The sequence below is a fragment of the Rhyacophila brunnea genome, unplaced genomic scaffold, assembly GCF_057557595.1.
Source record: "Rhyacophila brunnea isolate RB1 unplaced genomic scaffold, BYU_Rbru_1.0 scaffold_13, whole genome shotgun sequence".
Classification (NCBI taxonomy): domain Eukaryota; kingdom Metazoa; phylum Arthropoda; class Insecta; order Trichoptera; family Rhyacophilidae; genus Rhyacophila; species Rhyacophila brunnea.
This window is the reverse complement of record NW_028232785.1, coordinates 23,531,580-23,551,490: the sequence shown is the minus strand read 5'-3', so window position 1 is coordinate 23,551,490 and position 19,911 is coordinate 23,531,580. Positions and strand designations below refer to the sequence as shown.

The 19,911-nt window shown below is 36.3% G+C and overlaps 1 protein-coding gene across 2 annotated transcripts; it reads left to right on the top strand.

Moving 5' to 3' along the window:
* The first annotated feature begins 44 nt into the window (after positions 1–44).
* Positions 45–16,238, top strand: FeCH (ferrochelatase, mitochondrial). Of its 2 annotated transcripts, XR_015069394.1 has the most exons (10): positions 45–191; positions 4,544–4,754; positions 5,278–5,499; positions 6,912–7,013; positions 9,999–10,164; positions 11,442–11,606; positions 12,453–12,569; positions 13,015–13,142; positions 14,746–15,410; positions 15,647–15,831. XR_015069394.1 is itself a non-coding variant. In XM_085940597.1 (9 exons), the coding sequence occupies exons 1-9, from the start codon at positions 155–157 to the stop codon at positions 14,813–14,815; spliced, it is 1,218 nt and encodes a 405-aa protein (XP_085796723.1). In that variant the 5' UTR covers positions 45–154; the 3' UTR covers positions 14,816–16,238. The 2 variants fall into 2 exon arrangements, 1 of the variants encoding a protein (XP_085796723.1); XM_085940597.1 differs by having other exon boundaries at positions 14,746–16,238.
* The last annotated feature ends 3,673 nt before the right edge of the window (positions 16,239–19,911 follow it).

Below are 19,911 nucleotides of genomic sequence, written 5' to 3'. Positions count from 1 at the left end.
AGAAATGGCAATACTGGCAATACTGTTCGTCAAAAAATGACAACATGCATGAAGTGAAAGCAATCTGATAAGGCGGCCGGTGAATCTTTAATTAAAAATAATACTAATTAAACATTGATAATTTGAATTAATAAACTTAAAACAGTTATAGAAAATGAGTGCCAACGCGAGGTCGTGCTTTATCAGGCTCGGTATGTATATAAATCTCATTAATATTATGCTTTCGATAACTGACGTGACGTTTTTTTTTATTAAAAATACTGTTATGTCACTTGCATACTAATTACACATCGAAATCAAGATAATAATTAATAAATGCAATGCTATTAACAAATCCACGCTTTGTGATTATTTATATGTTTTATGAGAAAAATAGCTAGGCACTGATTTGGTTTTTGATAAAATATAAATGCCAGTTTTAAGTCTTATGTCCTTAAAGAAGACCGTTAGCGTGTTATATTAGGTATACTCTTATTAGTCAACTTCCTCATGAATGTGGATCGTGATCACTGTACAATACTGTATTTCTTCCTTAAACAAGTTCCCATTATAATCATTCTCCTACGGCCTGTAGATGTCCACTGCTGCATGTAGATCTGCACTATTATCCTCCACTGCGTACGGTCCTGTGCTTTTCGAATATAACTCAGTCCGGCGCCACTCCTGATAGGTTTAAGACAATTATTCCTTGGACAAAAACCCCCGGACATTAACCTGCCTGGTAATAACTTCTTGTGTAAAAAATACCCGGATAATTAAGTATAAAAATAAAAACTCTTTAAATATAATAACTTCGACATAAAAAATTTTGGGTCTTTTTACTGGTTCTCCGCCACCGGCCGCTGTCCTCTGTCAGTGAGCGCAGTGTTGCCAACCGAACTATAATTATAGTACATTTTGGTTCGCGTACTATTCGAAAAGTTACATTTTCGTCAGCGTACTATTAAAAAAGTATAGTACGTCAAAACCACAATTTTCATTAATTGAATTCGCCGGTTTGGTTAGGGGTGTGAAGCGAGGGACGGTGTATAATATAAATAATATAAGATCTCAGTGTGCGATATTAGTCTATGGACGTGGTTTTGTGTTGTATACCTACTCTAAAAAACTAACGTGACAGTTAATGACGGCGGCCGGTGTTAGCATTTTTCGGTCGTAAGAGGTGTTATAATTAAGCAGGGCATCGGAATTTCTCGAATTATCCGTTATGTTTATGTGACAAACAAAAAAACTTTCATTTTCTACACGTCCTATAATTTTTGCTGTAATACTATAATGGCTTGGACCGCGTACTATAATTCGATGACAAAAAGATAGCTAAAATTCAAAATGGCGACTGACAGATTACGATGACGGAGAACCAGTAAAAAGCACCAAAATTTTAAATTACACCTTATAATGTGTACATTTCTAAAATATTCAAACGGTTTAATATTATATCCCCTGTGAATGGATTTACTGACATCAATAGTCTTTAAATTAAACTATCGCGATAATAACTGTTCACAGGCAAAAGTGCTAGCTATCTCGCCAATCCCATTCTTCAAGCGTAAGCAAGACGCGGTGCGGTGTTGTCATTGTATGGTGCTATTTGACAGGTTGTGAAAATTGGTAAATGTCGAAATCGTTCTATTGCGCAGACGTCATGCAAGCTGCAACTATCGCGTGAAAATTCTTTTGATCCATGCATACAATCTTGCAACTTGCACGATAATACGTGTTTACAATTAAATTTTCTTGTAGCCGCGATAATACGGACACAGTCAGCCAGTGGCGAAGGGTGGAGGTAGGCTGTTAAGATCCGCCATAATAATAAGTACAATTTACAGATGGTGCTATTATGGCTTGGTTTAGACACGGTTTAATTGGTTTTTGAAAACTAACCTTCACCATCTGTAAATTATAGTCTTATTTATGGTGGATGTTAACAGCTTACTTCCACCCTACGCCGCTGATACCTATATACAATATCATTCATAAGATAAGATAAGAGGTCGGTTTTTGCAGGGTTTAATTGAATTTTAAATACTAGCCAACCTCATCTGTAAATTGTAGTCTTAGTTCAATAAAAACAAATATTTATGACTAACAAAGTTTAATGTGCACTATTTATGGTGCATCTTAACAGCCTACCTCCACCCTTCGCCACTGGTATCTACTGATAGTAGGTAGAGAGCATTGTTTTCCACCTTCTGAAAATTGCTAAATCCGCCACTGCATAGGCGGCAGAATAATATCTTCAAAACTCATTATTTTAACAATGTAAATTATTACATAATCTAATTAGTATATAAATTGTACAGATAAAAATATCCGTCTATAGAAAAATGTTTTTAATTAAAATATCATTTTTTTTAATGACAATAATTTAATTACATAATACCTTATAAATGCCATGTTTATCAGTTACATAATATTATAATAGATTATTTTTAACTCAAAAGTCGGTGTTACTCATTTGAACAAATAATTAAATTTGTTTAAAAAATTAGGCAAATATTTATGTTGCTGAATCATTTATTTGAGGCGTCCACATCAATGACATTAATATGGACGAAGCATCTAGAAAATAAAATGACACTCACTTTGTGTCGGGTCTCCCGGATGGCGAAATTCATATTTTAATATCGGTATCCTACGCTCAAATGAACATTCTGCTTGCAAGCGGTCTGGCGACACCGCTGGGTCTGCCCATACAAAATTTCTGACTGTCAGGTTTCGACTCCACCGTTATTATTATGTTACAAAATGCCAATGTGCCTAGTTAAAAATTGTAAAAAAATCTACTAAACACTCCAAGAAAGATGGGATATCACTTTGCATGTGTTAGTATTATTTATTATTTATAAAATGCCATTTTAAGATATTGATGAATGTTTATTCAATGCAATTGAATGACAGGAACCATTGGACAGTCAGTCGCCTGTGATTCGCTAGGCTCGCTTGCGTCTAATCTCCGAGAAGTCGTAAGTAACCGAGAATCTGTTTCTAACGCAATGAGTCATGCCACTAATACGCCATTACAATAAAGGTTATATTACTATAAATTCTCGAAGCTTGTATCGCATAATGGAAACGGATACGTCAATGGTCACGTGACATCTACCTATACATCTGTGAATGACTTTCATGGACAATTTCTCGTGCGCGCCGGGTATGAAGTGAGTCGTCCATTTAATATGTCATTGGTCCACATTTGGTCAAAATCGAGAAAAAAATACGCACGTATTCTTTGTATAATTTTACACAATATGTATTGATCTATAAATTCCAAAACGCGACATAACCCTTCGAAAAAAAATATTTTAAGTCTCGATTTATTACAAAAAGCGCCAAGTCCGTGTTTCATATTATTTAAAGCTTGGTTGATTTCGCGCGTGTTTAAGTCAACCAATAAGGGAACGTTCAATATTGTAAAGGGCGTCTCCCATGCTGTAGCATCTGGTAAACTCATGACAGTGCCATGGAAATATGTGCCTTATGCGGGGTAAATTAAAAAGTGAAGTACAAATAGCGCTACGCCCAATTTTATTTTGCCTATATTTATTACATTTAAGAGTATCGGCTGAAACAAATTGCCATTTGGTTCTAATTTTGACATAGAATACAATGGAAAAAATTATCTCACGTTAAAACAAATAATTGAAGCTTGAAACATAAAAACGTTGTTTCCCGAAAATATTGAATTGTGGACTTGTCGCTTTTTGTAATTAGACGTCTCATTTATTTATTTAAGAATACAAAACATCGTGGACATAACAAATCTAAATTCAAGACGTACACAACATGAGATTTACATTATAACAAATATTGATAATAATATGTCATAATAACAGAAAAACAAATTAAATCAAAACACACTTAAGTACAATTTAATACAGAAAAATAAAATTTTGAAAACAAAAAACTTACAATTTTACACAGAAAAATAATGTTTCAAAAACAAAATGCAAAGTACATCACTGAAAATGTCTATGTCTTTAGGGAGCGCATTTACTAATCCTTCACCCCTCACTAATGGTGCCTGATAGGCTTTAAACGAGGAAACGTAGGTAATTGGCAGGCGCATGTAAATTCAAATTTATTAGGACACCAGGATTGGAAACCATCCTTCGCGCTAACAAGCAAAAGTGTTTCAAGAGAAGAAGAGACCAACGAGATTCAAGAGAGTGAAAAGTAAGCATGCCTTGTAGAAAGGCAGTCGGAAAATAATCATTCGACGAATTATTGAAAGAAAAATAGTTAAATGTCTTAAAATAAAGACATCGAAGAAATTTCTTCTGGACGCGTTCTTAAATATGCTTATAGGAAACCTCATAAGGACACCAGATGATCAACCTCGATCATGTTGACATGCACAATGTGGAGACGTCTTTAGCTTTTTTGTGACAATAGATTGTTGGTTAATGTGTTGTTGAACGCTTCCAACTGCAAACCGATTCACAACATTGAAATGAATCCGCCGCTTTTCTTGCCAGATCGCATCTTAAATTTGTAGAATAAAAATCTAATTATATATTTTCTTTCTTTTTGTCTTTCACAGCTAAGAGCAGCTTGACTGGTCAGGGCAGAGCAGAAAATCAGTCAATTGTGTCGTTAGCGACACAGAGGCGTTTCGCAACAGCCCAAGTGTCCAAACCAAAGACCGCGGTCGTCATGATCAACATGGGAGGGCCGCAGACCACGGACCAAGTCCACGATTATCTACTGAGGATCATGACTGATCGAGATATGATACAGTTGCCGGTGCAGAGGTAAGGAAACCCTCATAGTCACAGACATACTCGAAAGTTATGAGACTGGTTGGTGCCGACAACTCAATAATTCAAATGGATTTATTTAAAAATACATGGAATACTTACTTTTAATTTTACCTGGCGTAACCGTTGGGTTCTGCAAAATACCATTTGGGAAACACTGCTGTAGAGCATTACACAGGCACTAACCTTAGCGATAGCTAGAGGACCCCAGCAAATATCGTGAAATGAGGGCCCACTTCAGGATGTTGGGGCCAAGGGACTGAATTGCGAGGGTAGTACTAGTTATTGATAAATTGCGTTTTAACCTGTTCACAGTAAATGAAGATTTTTGACTGAATATTTATTAATATATTACCATTTTCTGCAAACGGTTCGTCGCATTGCATTCGAAGAGTAAGCAATAATAGCACTGCGAGCTAAATTCACAACTTCATGCCTCGACCTAAATATAGTCAATACAGACCTAATCCTTTGTATTGTTTCAAATTTTAAATACAATATTTTTAATTTTGTCCAGTCGTCTAGGGCCGTGGATAGCCAAGCGGCGGACGGAAGAGGTACAGAAGAAGTACGAAGAGATCGGTGGAGGTTCTCCCATTCTCAAATGGACCGAGAAGCAAGGCGCTGCCCTCTGCAAGAGCTTGGACGTGGCTAGCCCCACCACCGCCCCTCACAAACCCTACGTCCTCTTCAGATATGTGTCCCCGATGACTGGAGAAGCTCTGGATCTCGTCGAGAAGTAAGTATGATTTCACGATTGGGCGTTCTGCATCCATAAAATTATCATGATGCTCTTTTCTTGTCATATAATACTTCTTATACCACATTTACACGTGCATGGATTTACTGCTGACAGTATGTATTATCAGGGCCATAACAAGAAAATGCATGTGTAAAGACGTAATATCGTGCAAGTTGCAAAATTGCAAGCATGGATCAAAAAAATTCAGAAGCTTCTGAATCTTCACGTGATATTTGGAACTTGCATGGTGTATGCACATGCGCAGTAAAACGATAGTGGCAAACCTGCCATAAATAATTATAATTACACCGCGCAAAGAATTTTTGATGTTTACCAATTGTCACAACCTGTCAAATACCACCATACAATGACAACATCGCGTCTCGCTTACGAATAAAGAATGAGATTGCCGAGATAATTAGCACTTTTGCATGTAAACAGTTACTATCGCGATAGTTTTATTTACACACAATTGGTAAATAAGTAAATCCATGCACGTGTACATGCGCTATTACACATTATGACCTGTAGTGTAAAATATTATGACATCTGGCAATATACATTAAAATCTACAAAATTTTCAACTTTGCAGGAGATCGTAATATCCAGTGGTAATCCAATTTCCGCTATGTGTACACAGTTTCTGCAATTCTGTTTCATTTTAGTATGTTTAATTCCCGGTTTTATGTTTTTATTTCCCCCGTTTTACATCTGCAAGATTCAAAATGCTATTAAAATTAAAAAATAAAACACTTTCAATTCAATGACTGGCTACCATTAAAATGAATTCAATATGTGCATTTTATTCATAGACATATTTATACACAATGCGATTGTTTAAGTTCATTTGTTTTGTGTTTACACCCATTCGATTAAGAGCTTGTCCAGATGGCGTGTGTCTCACTGTATACTGGGTCCACATACCGCTTTTCTTACGAGTCCCTACGCTCCATTTTGCAAAAAAAATAACAATGCCATACTTACCTTGACCAACAAAACACACTGATAGTTACTGAGTGCAATCATTGCCACCACAGCACCTCGACTCGTGCATACTCGAGAGACTGGCGATACACCACGAGTACATGTGGACAGGCATCTGTACCTCGGAAGTGCTTGAGTGTTAAATCGCGTCATTTTGGGCAGGCTCTAAGTTTCGGCAGAGAAAGACGAAAGAAAAGTTCAACATTCTCGAAAAATAGTGAAAGACACGTTGACATAATAAATATGCTCCAAACATCTTCCGAAAACAAAGTTGTTTGGAATGTTTTAGGTTTACAAGATAGACCGATGGTATCTATGACCCAAAAAGCTTTCATCCATTACACTACACAGCGCTATTAAATCGCAACCATAAAATGATAATTTAAATTACATTAATAAGATAATATTTATGGGTTTGTTTTCAGAGAGGGCGCCGAGAATGTGGTTCTTTTCTCCCAATATCCACAGTACAGCTGTGCCACGTCCGGTTCCAGCTTCAATGCCATCTTCGACCACTACAAGTCCCGGTAAAATATTGATAATTTATCAAAAATAATGATAACATCTAGGCTTCTTTTTAATTTATTGTCCTGTTTTTGTGTTCTGTGATGATGGCTTTATTTTAAGACATATACTATTTTTCTTTTGATAATCCGTCAAACAATTACTTTCCGACTGCCTTTCTACAAGGCTTTTCACTCTCTTGAATCTCGTAGTTCACTTCTGCTCTTGAAACATTTTTGCCTGCTGTCACGACGGACGGTTTCTAATCCTGGCGTCCTAAAGAATTAAAATTTATATGTGCCTGTCAATTACCTATGTGGTCGCAGCCATGACTTATTCTGGGTCAGAACTGTTTCCTCGAGTCGAGCCTATCAGACACCATTAGCGATGGGTGCAAGACGAGTAAACGCACCCCCCAAAGACATTTTCATTAATGTACTTTGCATTTTGTGTCTATTTTTTTTATTTTTTTCTTCTCTCTTGTGAGAGTAATATTTGTTATAATGTAAATCTCATGTCTCATCACGGGAGATGGCATTTTGCAGAGAGAGCTCGCTATCCGAATGGGAATGGCTCGAGCAACATTCAACTCGATGCGGAATGTCTGGTACTCACGATTGTACTCGGTCAAAACCAAATGCCGCCTATTCGACGCTTGCATTCTGACGGTGCTGCTTTACAGTAGCGAATCATGGCACCTTACGAAGACTCAGAGCACTTGTATACTGAGCTTCGAAAACATGTTTGCGACGGATAATGGGTGTGCGGTGGTATGACTCTCATCACGCTGAGAGTGAAGAGGCGACGTTGGACCTGACTCGGCTTTGTGCTGCGGATGCCAGAAGAGAACCTCAACCTGGCTTGCCTATTCTTCAAGGCAACCGGATACCGGCGTCCTGGAAGGCCGCTAAATACTATCTATAGAGTGTATATGGCGGAGCTACGGGATGCTGGTTTGACCTAGAACGAAGCAAGAAGACTGGCGAGCGACAGGGATTCTTGGAGCCGCCGTGTGGTGTCCATATGCTCCAATTAAGGGGCGGATATGGCCGAAGAAGAAATCTCATGTGATCGTCCTGAATTTTGATTTGTTATGTCCACAATGTTTTTTTTTCTTAAATAAATAAACATGAATTCGACATTCCTATAAAATTTGATTTATGGCTGTGGCGCAGATGAGACGAGTTGAGACGTGCGAGCCTGCTCTGAAGCCTCGAAGTTGAATCGATACAGTGGATGTCAGTAGATAATTTTTTTTAGTGAGGTTTCAACAGTGATGTCCCGTGAGGGTAGGCAGATTGACCGTCGCTTGGGGGCGGCAGTTACTCGAAGGGTGGCAAATCGAGGAGAATCATTTGGTATATTTATAGAAATAACTACCTAAACTTAGTAATAACGAAAATATCTTTAAAAAATCGGCACACTGGTTGGAAACAAAATGTATTAATTAACATAAAAGGTTTAACAGGACTGTAATTTCTTTGTCGGGTCGCGATGTCCGTTGGTAACCAGAAATCGATTTAATAATGTCTAATAGGGTGTTCATCCAAAATTTTCGAATGCGATTTTACGCCAGATATATAATACGCCCGTATAATTGCGTTCATCCAAATTTAGTACATAAGCATCTCGCCGAACCCGAACACCTAATGCCCCTCTACCATAAAATTAGCGAACCGATTGCTAAATTCGGCAGAGTCCATTTTTGACAGATCGCAACTGACAGCCCGCGTTTGTTGATAATTGTCATAGGTACTTGTTTTCTTCCGTATTTCATTATGATTCAGTGTATTATTTTGATTATTGTCTAATGGTACTATCTATTTTACAATTGATTCTATAATTGGTGCTTCATTTTATTCAATCATGAATGCTTTATTTATAGGTAGTAAACTTTGCTTTCGTAGATAAAGCTAATCTACAATGCCGCAAATTTCGTAAAAGAGGCGACACTTTCAAATTTAAGAGTCTCGTTAGTAAATACACATCAGACGCAGATTCATGAAATCAAATAAATACAAGTAATATAATATTTTGAACAACTCAATTCACATGATTATGCTGGAATCGATTTATGCATAATAATTATATGGTAGGTAGGTATACTATCACGATAACCATTTACTTTCATTTGTTTATATTGTAATGATTATTTATTCAATAACATTTATTCGGCATTCGGATTATCCGGCCATAATGTAGTATTAATCGAAAAATAAAAGAAATAATATGAAAGTAAATGTAATAGCGAGTTCAAAATATATGGACCACTAGGGATATCTAGCGGCAAAATGTGAGAAATTGTCATTTATTTGACAGTTAAGTGCCCATAGACATCAAAAACTGACCATAGAGAAAAAAAAAATTTTCTGTTTTAATATAAGGAATACTTGTTTCAAATAGACGCGCATTTACAAACACCGTTATTTGAATGGAGCATAATGGAACACGGCGGCGCCCGTATATACAAATCCGAAGATAAGTGGGTGAACACTCGACAAGTTTTATTACGGCAATAAACGGTTTCGGCGTAAGGTGAGACCGTCATAAACCATTCGGTTCGGCTTATTTCCATGGAAACCCTATAAACCTTTGCGATCTAAGGCTAAAAATAGCATTACAAATGTTGCTAAATTTTGTGAAGAAGAAAAACCACACTGATCGCCCTTAATTCACCAAGACAGAACAAATTAATGTATCGCAAAAATGAAATGTAAGAAGTTACTGTATTACCAACGTCAAAATATATTTATAAAATTAATTTGGTATGTATTAGTGGTATATATTTTGTTAGTAATGTATCCATACAACACATTTCTTAGCTATTGTCAAGAAAGAATGATAAAAAATACTGTATAAAAAAAATGGGGCGGCATTTTGTCTAGGGATGTCACTGGGTTGTAAATCAAACCACTCGAGTAATTATCTGACTGCAAGCTTTATTAACTAATAACTTGAATGAGTAATCTCTACGTTTGTTATTCTATGGCTTGTGTTCTTATTGATAGGGCGGCACCGAAGGGCGTGAAATTCAGCGTGATAGATAGATGGGCCAATCACCCGATGCTGGCTGCCGTGGTTGCCGAGAGGATCAAGGAACAGCTGGCCAAGTTCCCAGAAGACAAGAGGAATGACGTCATCATCATGTACAGCGCCCACAGTCTGCCACTCAAGGTATACTTATTCAAGCTACTTTCTTTGATGGCGTTAAGGCTATGACCGGTTTTACATTTTTATTTCCTGCAATTTACGTCTTAAAATTACGTGTTAAAAGTTAAGTTTATATAAAGATGATCAATTCAATGGCATGACATCATTGAAATGAATTCAAGACGAGCGTTGTACAGTCGAACTTGGTTATTACGAGGAAGATGGAATCCGACTGAATTTGCTCGTTATAAGCATTACTCGTTATATTTATAACATTTTTCGCGCCACGTTCTATTTAAGCATTTTTTTTTTCGACCATGTCCGATCCTAATAGGATCATATGGGCCTCTACAGAGTAGAGGTTTGTATTAACAGATTTTGTTTTTTTTTTTTTACGAGAAATGGATGTCAGCCACTTGCTCAACCTATTAGGTCCATACCCTGTCTCACACACAAATTAAAAAACAATATGTGTACTTGCCAGACCCAGGATTCGAACCTGAGACCCATGGCGTGATAGTCCAACGCTTAAGCCGCGTGGCCACCGTGGGTGTCAAATAGCTAAGCTAGATAAGCATAGAACATAAAAAATCTGAAAACCATCGTAAAAATCCCCGAAACAAGCATAGCATTCATAAACTACAAAATAAGTTGTTTATTGTAATGAAGTGCTGAGCCGCCGGTGCTGGTAGGTACCTACTGACTTCACAAAGATTGGATTTTTTAGAAGCAATTTCAACCATATGCGTGTCATACTGTTTCAATGTTGTCGGCGAAAACACCAATTAGGTACTTGGACACTTAACTAGTGTCATAAACGTAATCCGATCCCGGCGGCATCGGTCTAGTTAACTGCCCGGTCGGATTTTATTGCTTAGGGTCGAAAATGTTGTTTTTAAACGATCGACACATTAACAGTTTTGCTCTGTATACCCGAGAAGTAGCTCGTTATAAAAGTGAATTAATGTATAGAGAAAATCATAAATTGAAATGTCAACGAATGTTTCCTCATTACATCCGAGATCTCGCTATTTCCATGATCGTAATAACCAAGTTCGACTGTATTTATTTTTGCATACACCCATTCCAATTATGTCTCGGCAAAGAAAATCATTGCCAGTTCAAAAAAAAAAAGGAAACATTCTTATAAAGGGGTGGAAGAACGCGTTGACATACTTTATTTACATAATGTAAATAAAGTTAATTTTACCGTATTTTTAAAATATGTAAGATATATTATAATCATGTACATAGATTGATTTACTCAACCTTGTTACCTATGCAATATTTTTCCTTTTCAGGCCGTAAGCAGGGGTGACAATTATCCCAGCGAAGTGGCCTCCAGTGTCCACTCAACAGTGGCCACACTGAGGACGATGGGCATCGACAATCCCTACCAACTGGTGTGGCAGTCCAAGGTCGGCCCGCTTCCCTGGCTTGAGCCCTACACTGACGACGCGATCAGGGTAAATTGAACCTGTCTTTAATGAGAACATCAAGAATAGCCAGTATTGACGTAATTTAAAAACACCTCAGCGCATCTATTCTATACACGAGGCTGCTAGCGATGGCTATCGAGGGTAATTTGTCATATTTGTATTGGGGCAGTTAATTGTTAAAATAAGTTAACCGTCTGAACTGTCAAAAAGTGCTATGTTTTAACAGCACCTCTTTTGGCTGTGTTAACTTTTAAAGCGAATTTTGAGGACTAACTTATTGTAACAATTATAGTACGTAAATATGATATACTACCATCGATAGCCACTGATAGCAGCCTTGTGTATATAATAGATGCGCTGGTAGTGTAGTTATTGGGTAATATCTACAAGGTTGACAGTTAGGTCAGTACTTAATGGTTAAAGCCATCACCTAGCAATTAAAAAACATGTGTTCTAATCCCGCTTGAACCAAAATTTCAGGATTGTTTTGTATATTTATAAATAATTTTTGGCTTATTATGCATTTTAAAATGGGCGACAATACTATTTGTGGACTGGCAATTGGGAAACACTGCTGTAAACAATGTGTGTGAACCTGGTCAGCCGTCGATATCGATGTCGGCACGCAAGATATAAAGCCAATGTTCAGAGTGACGGATATGCTTGTCACCTACAACAACAGGTGAGTGCCCGGGGTCCTGTATTCCCACCTTCACTACTCCAATGCGTGTGCGGATCGTAACGCTTGGATACCTATATCATGTTGGCAGGAGTTGTAGGTAAAGTGTTAAGTTGCCTTTTGTGAATTTTAACTAAATTACATTGATCCACTTGACGAGTTGTACTGACCAATGGCATTGTTGTATGTTGCAGGGTTACGTGAGGCAGGGCCGCAAGAACTTCATACTGGTACCGATCGCCTTCGTGAACGAGCACATTGAGACACTCCACGAGATGGACATAGAGTACTGCAAGGATTTAGGAAAAGAGGTGTGCTAAATCTCGTCATGTTTGTTCACCTTTTACGCAGACCACACAGACACCATGTGACACCTATAGGAATCCCAGCCTTTTGCCAATCATGCTCGAATTGAATTTTAAAAACTGACCAACACCATCTGTAAATTGTAGTCTTATTTCAATGAAAACAAATACGTATGACTGACAAAGTGCACTATTTATGGCGGATCTTAACAGCCTACCTCCACTCTTCGCCATTGACCCACGTAGGTTATGTAAACAAAGCAACAAGGTTCAATCCACCATTTTGTTTTTGGGGCTGCCAATAGAAGAAAAAAATAATGAAGTTGTTACCAACACAACAGTTACAATAATTATTGTTCTATTGAAAAGTTGAACCTCCTTCAAAATTCCTAAAACGAATTCTTTGATAGGTATAAACACATTTTATAAATTGGTGTTTTTCTGTTTCAAGCTGGGAGTCGAGCAAATCGAAAGAGCATCGGCTCCGAACGACCATCCTCTGTTCATCGAGGCCATGACTGACATCGTATCGAAGCATTTAGCATCTGGAAAGAGACTAGGCTCCCAATTTACCAACAGGTACGGCACAAGAAACTACCTTTGCAGACAATTGACAGCATACTATATATTTTGATTCCGGTTTTTTTAACTTGGTTGTATTAAAACCAATTGTATATAGTTATTTGCGATGAGACCAAGTGGTAAATCTAAGTTGTAATTAATTTTAGACACTGCTAGCGCCGAAGTTAATGTGTGTAAGATATTTTATGTCAATCCATTCCAGCGCCTTTAGTGTACCAGTGTACCCATTAGAGGTGGGAAAACTGGTCGATTTTAAAGACTACTTAAGTATACTTACTACCACTACTTAGTATCGAAACTTGTTCCAAAATACTTGCTAGTATTTGGAATACTATATAGAGCGTTTGGCGTGCGTATACGACATAAGTCGCATACTCAACTGGAACTAAAACTAACTATGTACATATTAGTATTTGAAATATCTGCTTCAATAGAATCGCTAAAAATATACTGAGCTGGGCTTTTTGAAATGTCCCATTTATTATTTGTAAATTTTGTACGCCCACGGTGGCCGCGCGGCATAAGCGTTGGACTATCATGCCGTGGGTCCCAGGTTCAAATCATGGGTCTGGCAAGTACACATATTGTTTTTCAATATGTGTGTGAGTCAGGGTATGGACCTAATAGGTTGAGCAAGTGGCTGACATCCATTTCTCGTAAAAAAAAAAAAAAACAAAATCTGTTAATACAAACCTCTACTCTGTGGAGGCCCATATGATCCTATTAGGATCGGACATGGTCGAAGAAGAAGATTTATTATAAAATTTTAAACACAATTTAAATTTATGAGTTGTTTTTATGTTAGGTTATAAATATGTATAATATTCTTGAATGAATGATTTTTTTTTATTTGAAACATGTTTTGAGCTGTCATCAACTCATCAGTCATCATAATAAGCCTGTGCCGTCACCATATTCCCGAAAGAATGTGGTCCAACGATATTGATGAAAATCAAAAAAAAAAAAAAATTTTAATATTTTTCCCCCATACATTTCATAATTCGTAATTCGAATTTTTTTTCAATTTTCGGTCACGTGGAATTCGTAGTAACGAGGTTTTACTGTAATAGTCGAAACCATACCGATCAAATATTCCAATAGTACATAATTAATAACTTAGGCCATGGCCCCCACAAGGGGGGGGGCTTACAGGGCTCTAGCCGTGGGGCCCGGGCTCAGGAGGGGCCCGGCAAGGCGAGATAAGTGAGATAAACACACATCACAAATATGCTTTAATAGTAAAAAAAATATCCTGCGGTACTATTTTCCTTCAGTAATATTTTTATTTAAAATTATGTGGTTGTACGATACAATTTTTAATTGTGTATCAATACTCGACAACTCCATAATTCAAATGGATGTATTAAAACATACAAAAAATCACTAATATACACATTAATTTTACCGTGTACACGATTTGGAAAACGCTGCCTTTATCCTTAGCGATAGGTAGGGGGGCCCGCCAAACATCCGAGCTTGGGGGCCATGACTTAGGCTGTCGATGTATTAAATAAAAGACAGTTTATTATCATTGGGGAGATATCATAGAGAGGAGATTTATGCATACATAACATTACTAATGGCAACATTATTTCTTTAGGTGTCCGCACTGCGTCAACCAAAGATGCGTCCAGACGAAAAAATGGTTCAAAGAACTGTGCAGCTCGTAGTAACTAGGAATAAACCGTTATCGAAGACCTGAATAATCCTGCCCCGCTACTAGATGGAATACAGCACCAATAACGTTCCTGAAGTGTATACAAAATTTCTCCGAACAATACTGGTCCATACGAGCTCTTGTACATTTGTGTCGTATGTCGGGCAGCTATTGTACATCACGAATCGTACCGGGGTGGCTAAACGTCTCATTTTTAGTTGTGTTGTAGTGAAGACTCCTTATTGGATGGAGGTGAATGATTATAATAAATAAAAAAAAATACAATACATAGTTAGGACGGTTATATGTAAATTGTACGTAAAATATTCACCGCGGCACCGTTCGCCGTGAGCTTTCTTATCGGAAAAAGATGACCGTATAATATACGGTCACCAATTTTATTAGATTAGATTCAATATTCATAGCAGATTTTGGCAAAATTCATGAATTTAAAAATGAAAACCTAACCTAACCTAACAAATAATCCAGTGTATCGGCTATTTTCAAAATTTGTTTGCTGCTGGCTTCCTGTAAAGTGTACACCGACAAGAACCGTGTTTTATTTAGACATGAATTTTATGTCGGTACTATACGACCATATGGTCTCTGTTCTGGCACACACCTAACTGGAGAATACTAGTTTTGATTAATTTGACTTTGAAGTTGTTAAAATGTTTGAAATAATGGTCTATCATGTGACTTTATTAAATAATCGTAAAAAGGATGACTTTAAAATAAAGACTGTTTATTTATTAAAAAGGTTTCCAGACGGTAAAGTTTGAAATAAGGAACATTTTGGTACTAACTCAATATTTCATTTTTTCGAATTAGTATTTTCTGCCAGAACAGTGACGATATATTTCCGATACAACATTTCACAGTGAAGTGTGATACGGTGAACTGCATACGTACAAATTTCCGGACACGAGTTAGCTCAGTGCACAAGGTTTTTTTTTTATATAGAATTTATATAAATAGGCAAACCCTGATTTTACGTTTTATACATTAAAAAAAAGGGAAAACGTTATTAAAAATCATACAAATCGGTTTGGAGCATACTATGTCAACTTGTTCATTCTCCTTTTCGACAATGTTCCTTTTCTCTTCTTCTTCTTGAACCAATAAAGTTTTTATTCGCTGAGGTGTAAACAAAAATAAAAGGTTAGCATTGTGTAACCTTAGTCTCGGGTACTGCTGACATGTCTATAAATAGAAACGCACACATGCATCTGGCAGTTGCGAGGGGTAGGCTGTTAAGATTCGACATAAATAGTGCACGCTAAGCCGGCTCACACATCACAACTCGCCTCGTGTGCCCGACAGCCATAAATCAAAACTTCCGAGACCGGCCGGCCAGTGTTGCATGACACAACCTCGCACATCTATCTAGCGACAGTCGCGCGTAGCCTTCGAAACGTATTAATATTTGAATGCGGTGATCGGCGAGCTTGTATAGGAATGACCAATTCGTAGGTGTTTCTTTGTGACTTCGACCCTCTAACTCGGAGCCCAAGAAGGATGCAACATGTCGATTGCAACAGCCAGATGTTTTTTTCAGACGAAACAGTTGCATTCGATCAATCTGCGAAGCTCCATTTGGCAACATGTGATTTGTTGTTTCGTTAAATAACGATGACGTCACATCGACGTATTCGACATGTTTTAGACGAGACGAGTTCTGATATGCGAGCCGGCTAAACTTTGTCAGTCATACTTATTTTTTTTCATTGAACTAAGAATACAGTTTGCAAATGGTGCTGCTTAGTTTTTAAAATTAAATTAAACCCTGCCTAAACCAAACCATAATAGTTTAGGTATGGTATGGGCGATACGACAAAATTGTGCACCCTTTTTCATTCATAGTTATTTGTTTTCGTTGAATTAAGAATACATTTTACAGATGGTGTTGGTCAGTTTTTTAAAATTCATTAAGCGTCAGCCTATAGTATTGTGGGTCCCAGGTTCGAATCCTGGGTCTGACAAATACACATATTGTTTTTCAATTTGTGGTTGAGTCAGAGTATGGACCTAATAGGTCTCATTTCATTTCATTCAAGCCATAATCAATAAAAAATATTCTTCCATCTATGAAATATCTACAATAATTTAAGGATGAATGATATAATTTTAGATAGACTAATATTTTTTACTATTTATTATGACTTGGTTATGCAGGGTTTAATTGAATTTTAAAAACTCACCAACACTAGAATTTGTAGTCTTAGTTCAATGAATACAAGGTATGCATTCGCCTCTGGCGTCTGGGATTCCAACGAGTGCCATCCATTGAATTTAATGTGTTCAAATAAATAATTTTAATAAGAATTTGAATTGAATATTTCAGACGACAATTGCGGGAAATGAAAATGTAAAACTGGGAATTAATTTACTAGAATGTAACGGGAATGCACAAAATACATGCAAATAGTGGGAAAACGGCGGGATTCCGGGAATGTAAAATCAGGGTTCCACTAATACCTACATATAGAATATTTAGAATATACTGAATAATAATAAGTTTAATTTTTAAATATTAATTTTGTGTATAAACTTCTGAATCTTTCTTTTTTCATCAAAGTGTGGCGCTGGTTATTTTCATTAAAAAATAAGTTACAATTACTGACCAATAATTTCAAACTATCTAAAGACATCGCTAGTTACTCATTCGTTGTAATTTCATTACTTTTAGATGTATGTATTAATAAATCAATAAAATTCACTGCACTATTGATTGCACAAATACTGGCGCTGTTGGTTTCAAAGTCAGTAACCTCTGAGTCTAATTAAAAATCATTTTTAAAGTTGGATCGTGAAATATAAAAAATGGCGGCTGATTCTATTTAATCCGTTCTATGCCTTCAGCGAGTTTTCTCGCACTTAGGCCGTGATCAATAGGCCATGCAAATTTTGCGAGTTATCTCGTCCGACTTTAAACTCAAATTACTAGCTACTGTCGATTGATTTGCATAATTTAAAAAATTAAACATACAGTAACATCTGTTTAAATAATTATGAAATACTAAGCCACAAATTATCGGAATTACAGTGATTTTAATAAGAGAAGTGTGTCCTTAAAAACCCGTCACCGCCATAGTAATATCGTGAAGCATAGAAAAAGTTCACTGACAAACACAGCTGAATTTGATATTTTATGAATATACATACATACGATGGAAAAGTACTATGTTAATCTGGGCGTAATTGGTCGGCGTGGTTTTACGCATTTAAAGCCGAAATACATGGGATGTCACGAAATTGCTACATGCTATTTATTGTCTGTTTAATGAATAGCGAAAAAAACATGTGTGAAGACACTAGTGATGGGTGACATCTGTCAGTTCTTCTATACACTTTCAATTTCAAACATCAGTTTTACACAGTTCTTTACGTAGTATGTAATAAGGTTTGTTTTATTGTGTTAATTTGTTATATAAACGAGAATTAACTGTATTTTGTGTCGGTGTGCATTTACCATTGGTGAGTGCATGAAGATCGGATGGTAAAAATGTCTCAAATTGAATTGTACAAACGATGAATCTATTAGAATTTAAATTCGTGACATTCTACGTACCTCGGCCTTATTTATTAATGAATCAGTTTTTGTTTTTGTTTTTGCCGGCAGGTAAAGATGGGTTTGAGTTGTTATTTTAAGAGGCTACTTTTAATTTGTTATGGTAACACTTTTTAATTATTTATACTTTATTTTTCGAAAATGTTATAAATACCTATTTTTGTTAATTATATGTATATTATGGATGATAATTAAATAATAAAATTGTTATATATCTTTTTTAATTAATCATTTTTTATTCAATGAATAATACAAAAGATTTCAGAATGCAACGTTCTTCATCGAACATACAATATAACCCCGATATTGGAAGAATAATTTGGACTCCAGCGCATCTATTCTATACACAAGACTGCTATCGAGGGTAGGTATTATAATTGTTACAATAAGTGCTATGTTTTAACAGCACCTCTCTTGGCCATAGTAACTTTTAGAGTGTGACAGACAGCTAACTTATTGTAATGATTATAAAAACTCATTACATAAATATACTAAACTACCCTCGATAGCAGTCTTATGTATAGAATAGATGCGCAGGAGGGCAATTTTTGTATGAAGCAATATAAGACGAACATTTATGGTCACGTGAGAGTTTGTATTATATTTTTGTCTATGCTCACATAATAGCCAATGACAGATCAAGTCAACATGTAAACAAGAAAATAACCTAAAATATGCTAATGACATGATCATATTTTATCAGTAACCGTTTATAGCAGCATTAATAAAGCGGATTATTGTTAAAGTATATAGCTAATTATTAATCCTTAGAGAAACTACATACGTTAAATATTTGCCTTATAATATTGATATTACAATATTAAATACGAGAATGTACTTTACAAAACTGATATGTATGTACCTATATTATATTTAAATACAAAGGAACACTTCAAATGATCATATTTAAAAGACAAAAAACAATAAAAACATTAGATGACGATATTCTGTCAAAATTAAAATAGACAACCGCCAGTCGCAGTGACAAACTAGCGCCTCTACCGGGGAAGCGTGTGAAACTCAAAAGCGTCCGCAACTTAGATTCTTTTGTAAAATTTAATGCAGAAATAAATTTTCTCATACAAAATCGAAGCAGGCTGCTTGAATAGCGTAGTTAGATACTGCTTCGTTCAAAAATTGCCCTCCAGAAATCGTCGGTGTTTTGTAAAAAGGGCGAATCAACCGTTTTGGCGAAATTGAGATTTTAATGAAAATGCAATATGTACCCCACTAGCTTTGTTGTGTATAAACGGCGAATTTGTATGTCCACAGGAAAGTACATAAAAACGATAATCGACTAAAATTAAATTAATTAAAATTACGAATAAAAAGCGAATGTGACATATTAGGCCTTTTAAAATATTATATAATAATGCCTATTATAATGACAGTATTCTTTCTAAGCTTTATTATAAATTTGTTAGATATTTATAATCATCCACAGTTCATAAACAAATAAATGTCAATAGTTAAAAATCCTCCTGTAAAATAGCATTTTGGTTAATTCGCCCTTTTTACAAAACACCGACGATGTAGAT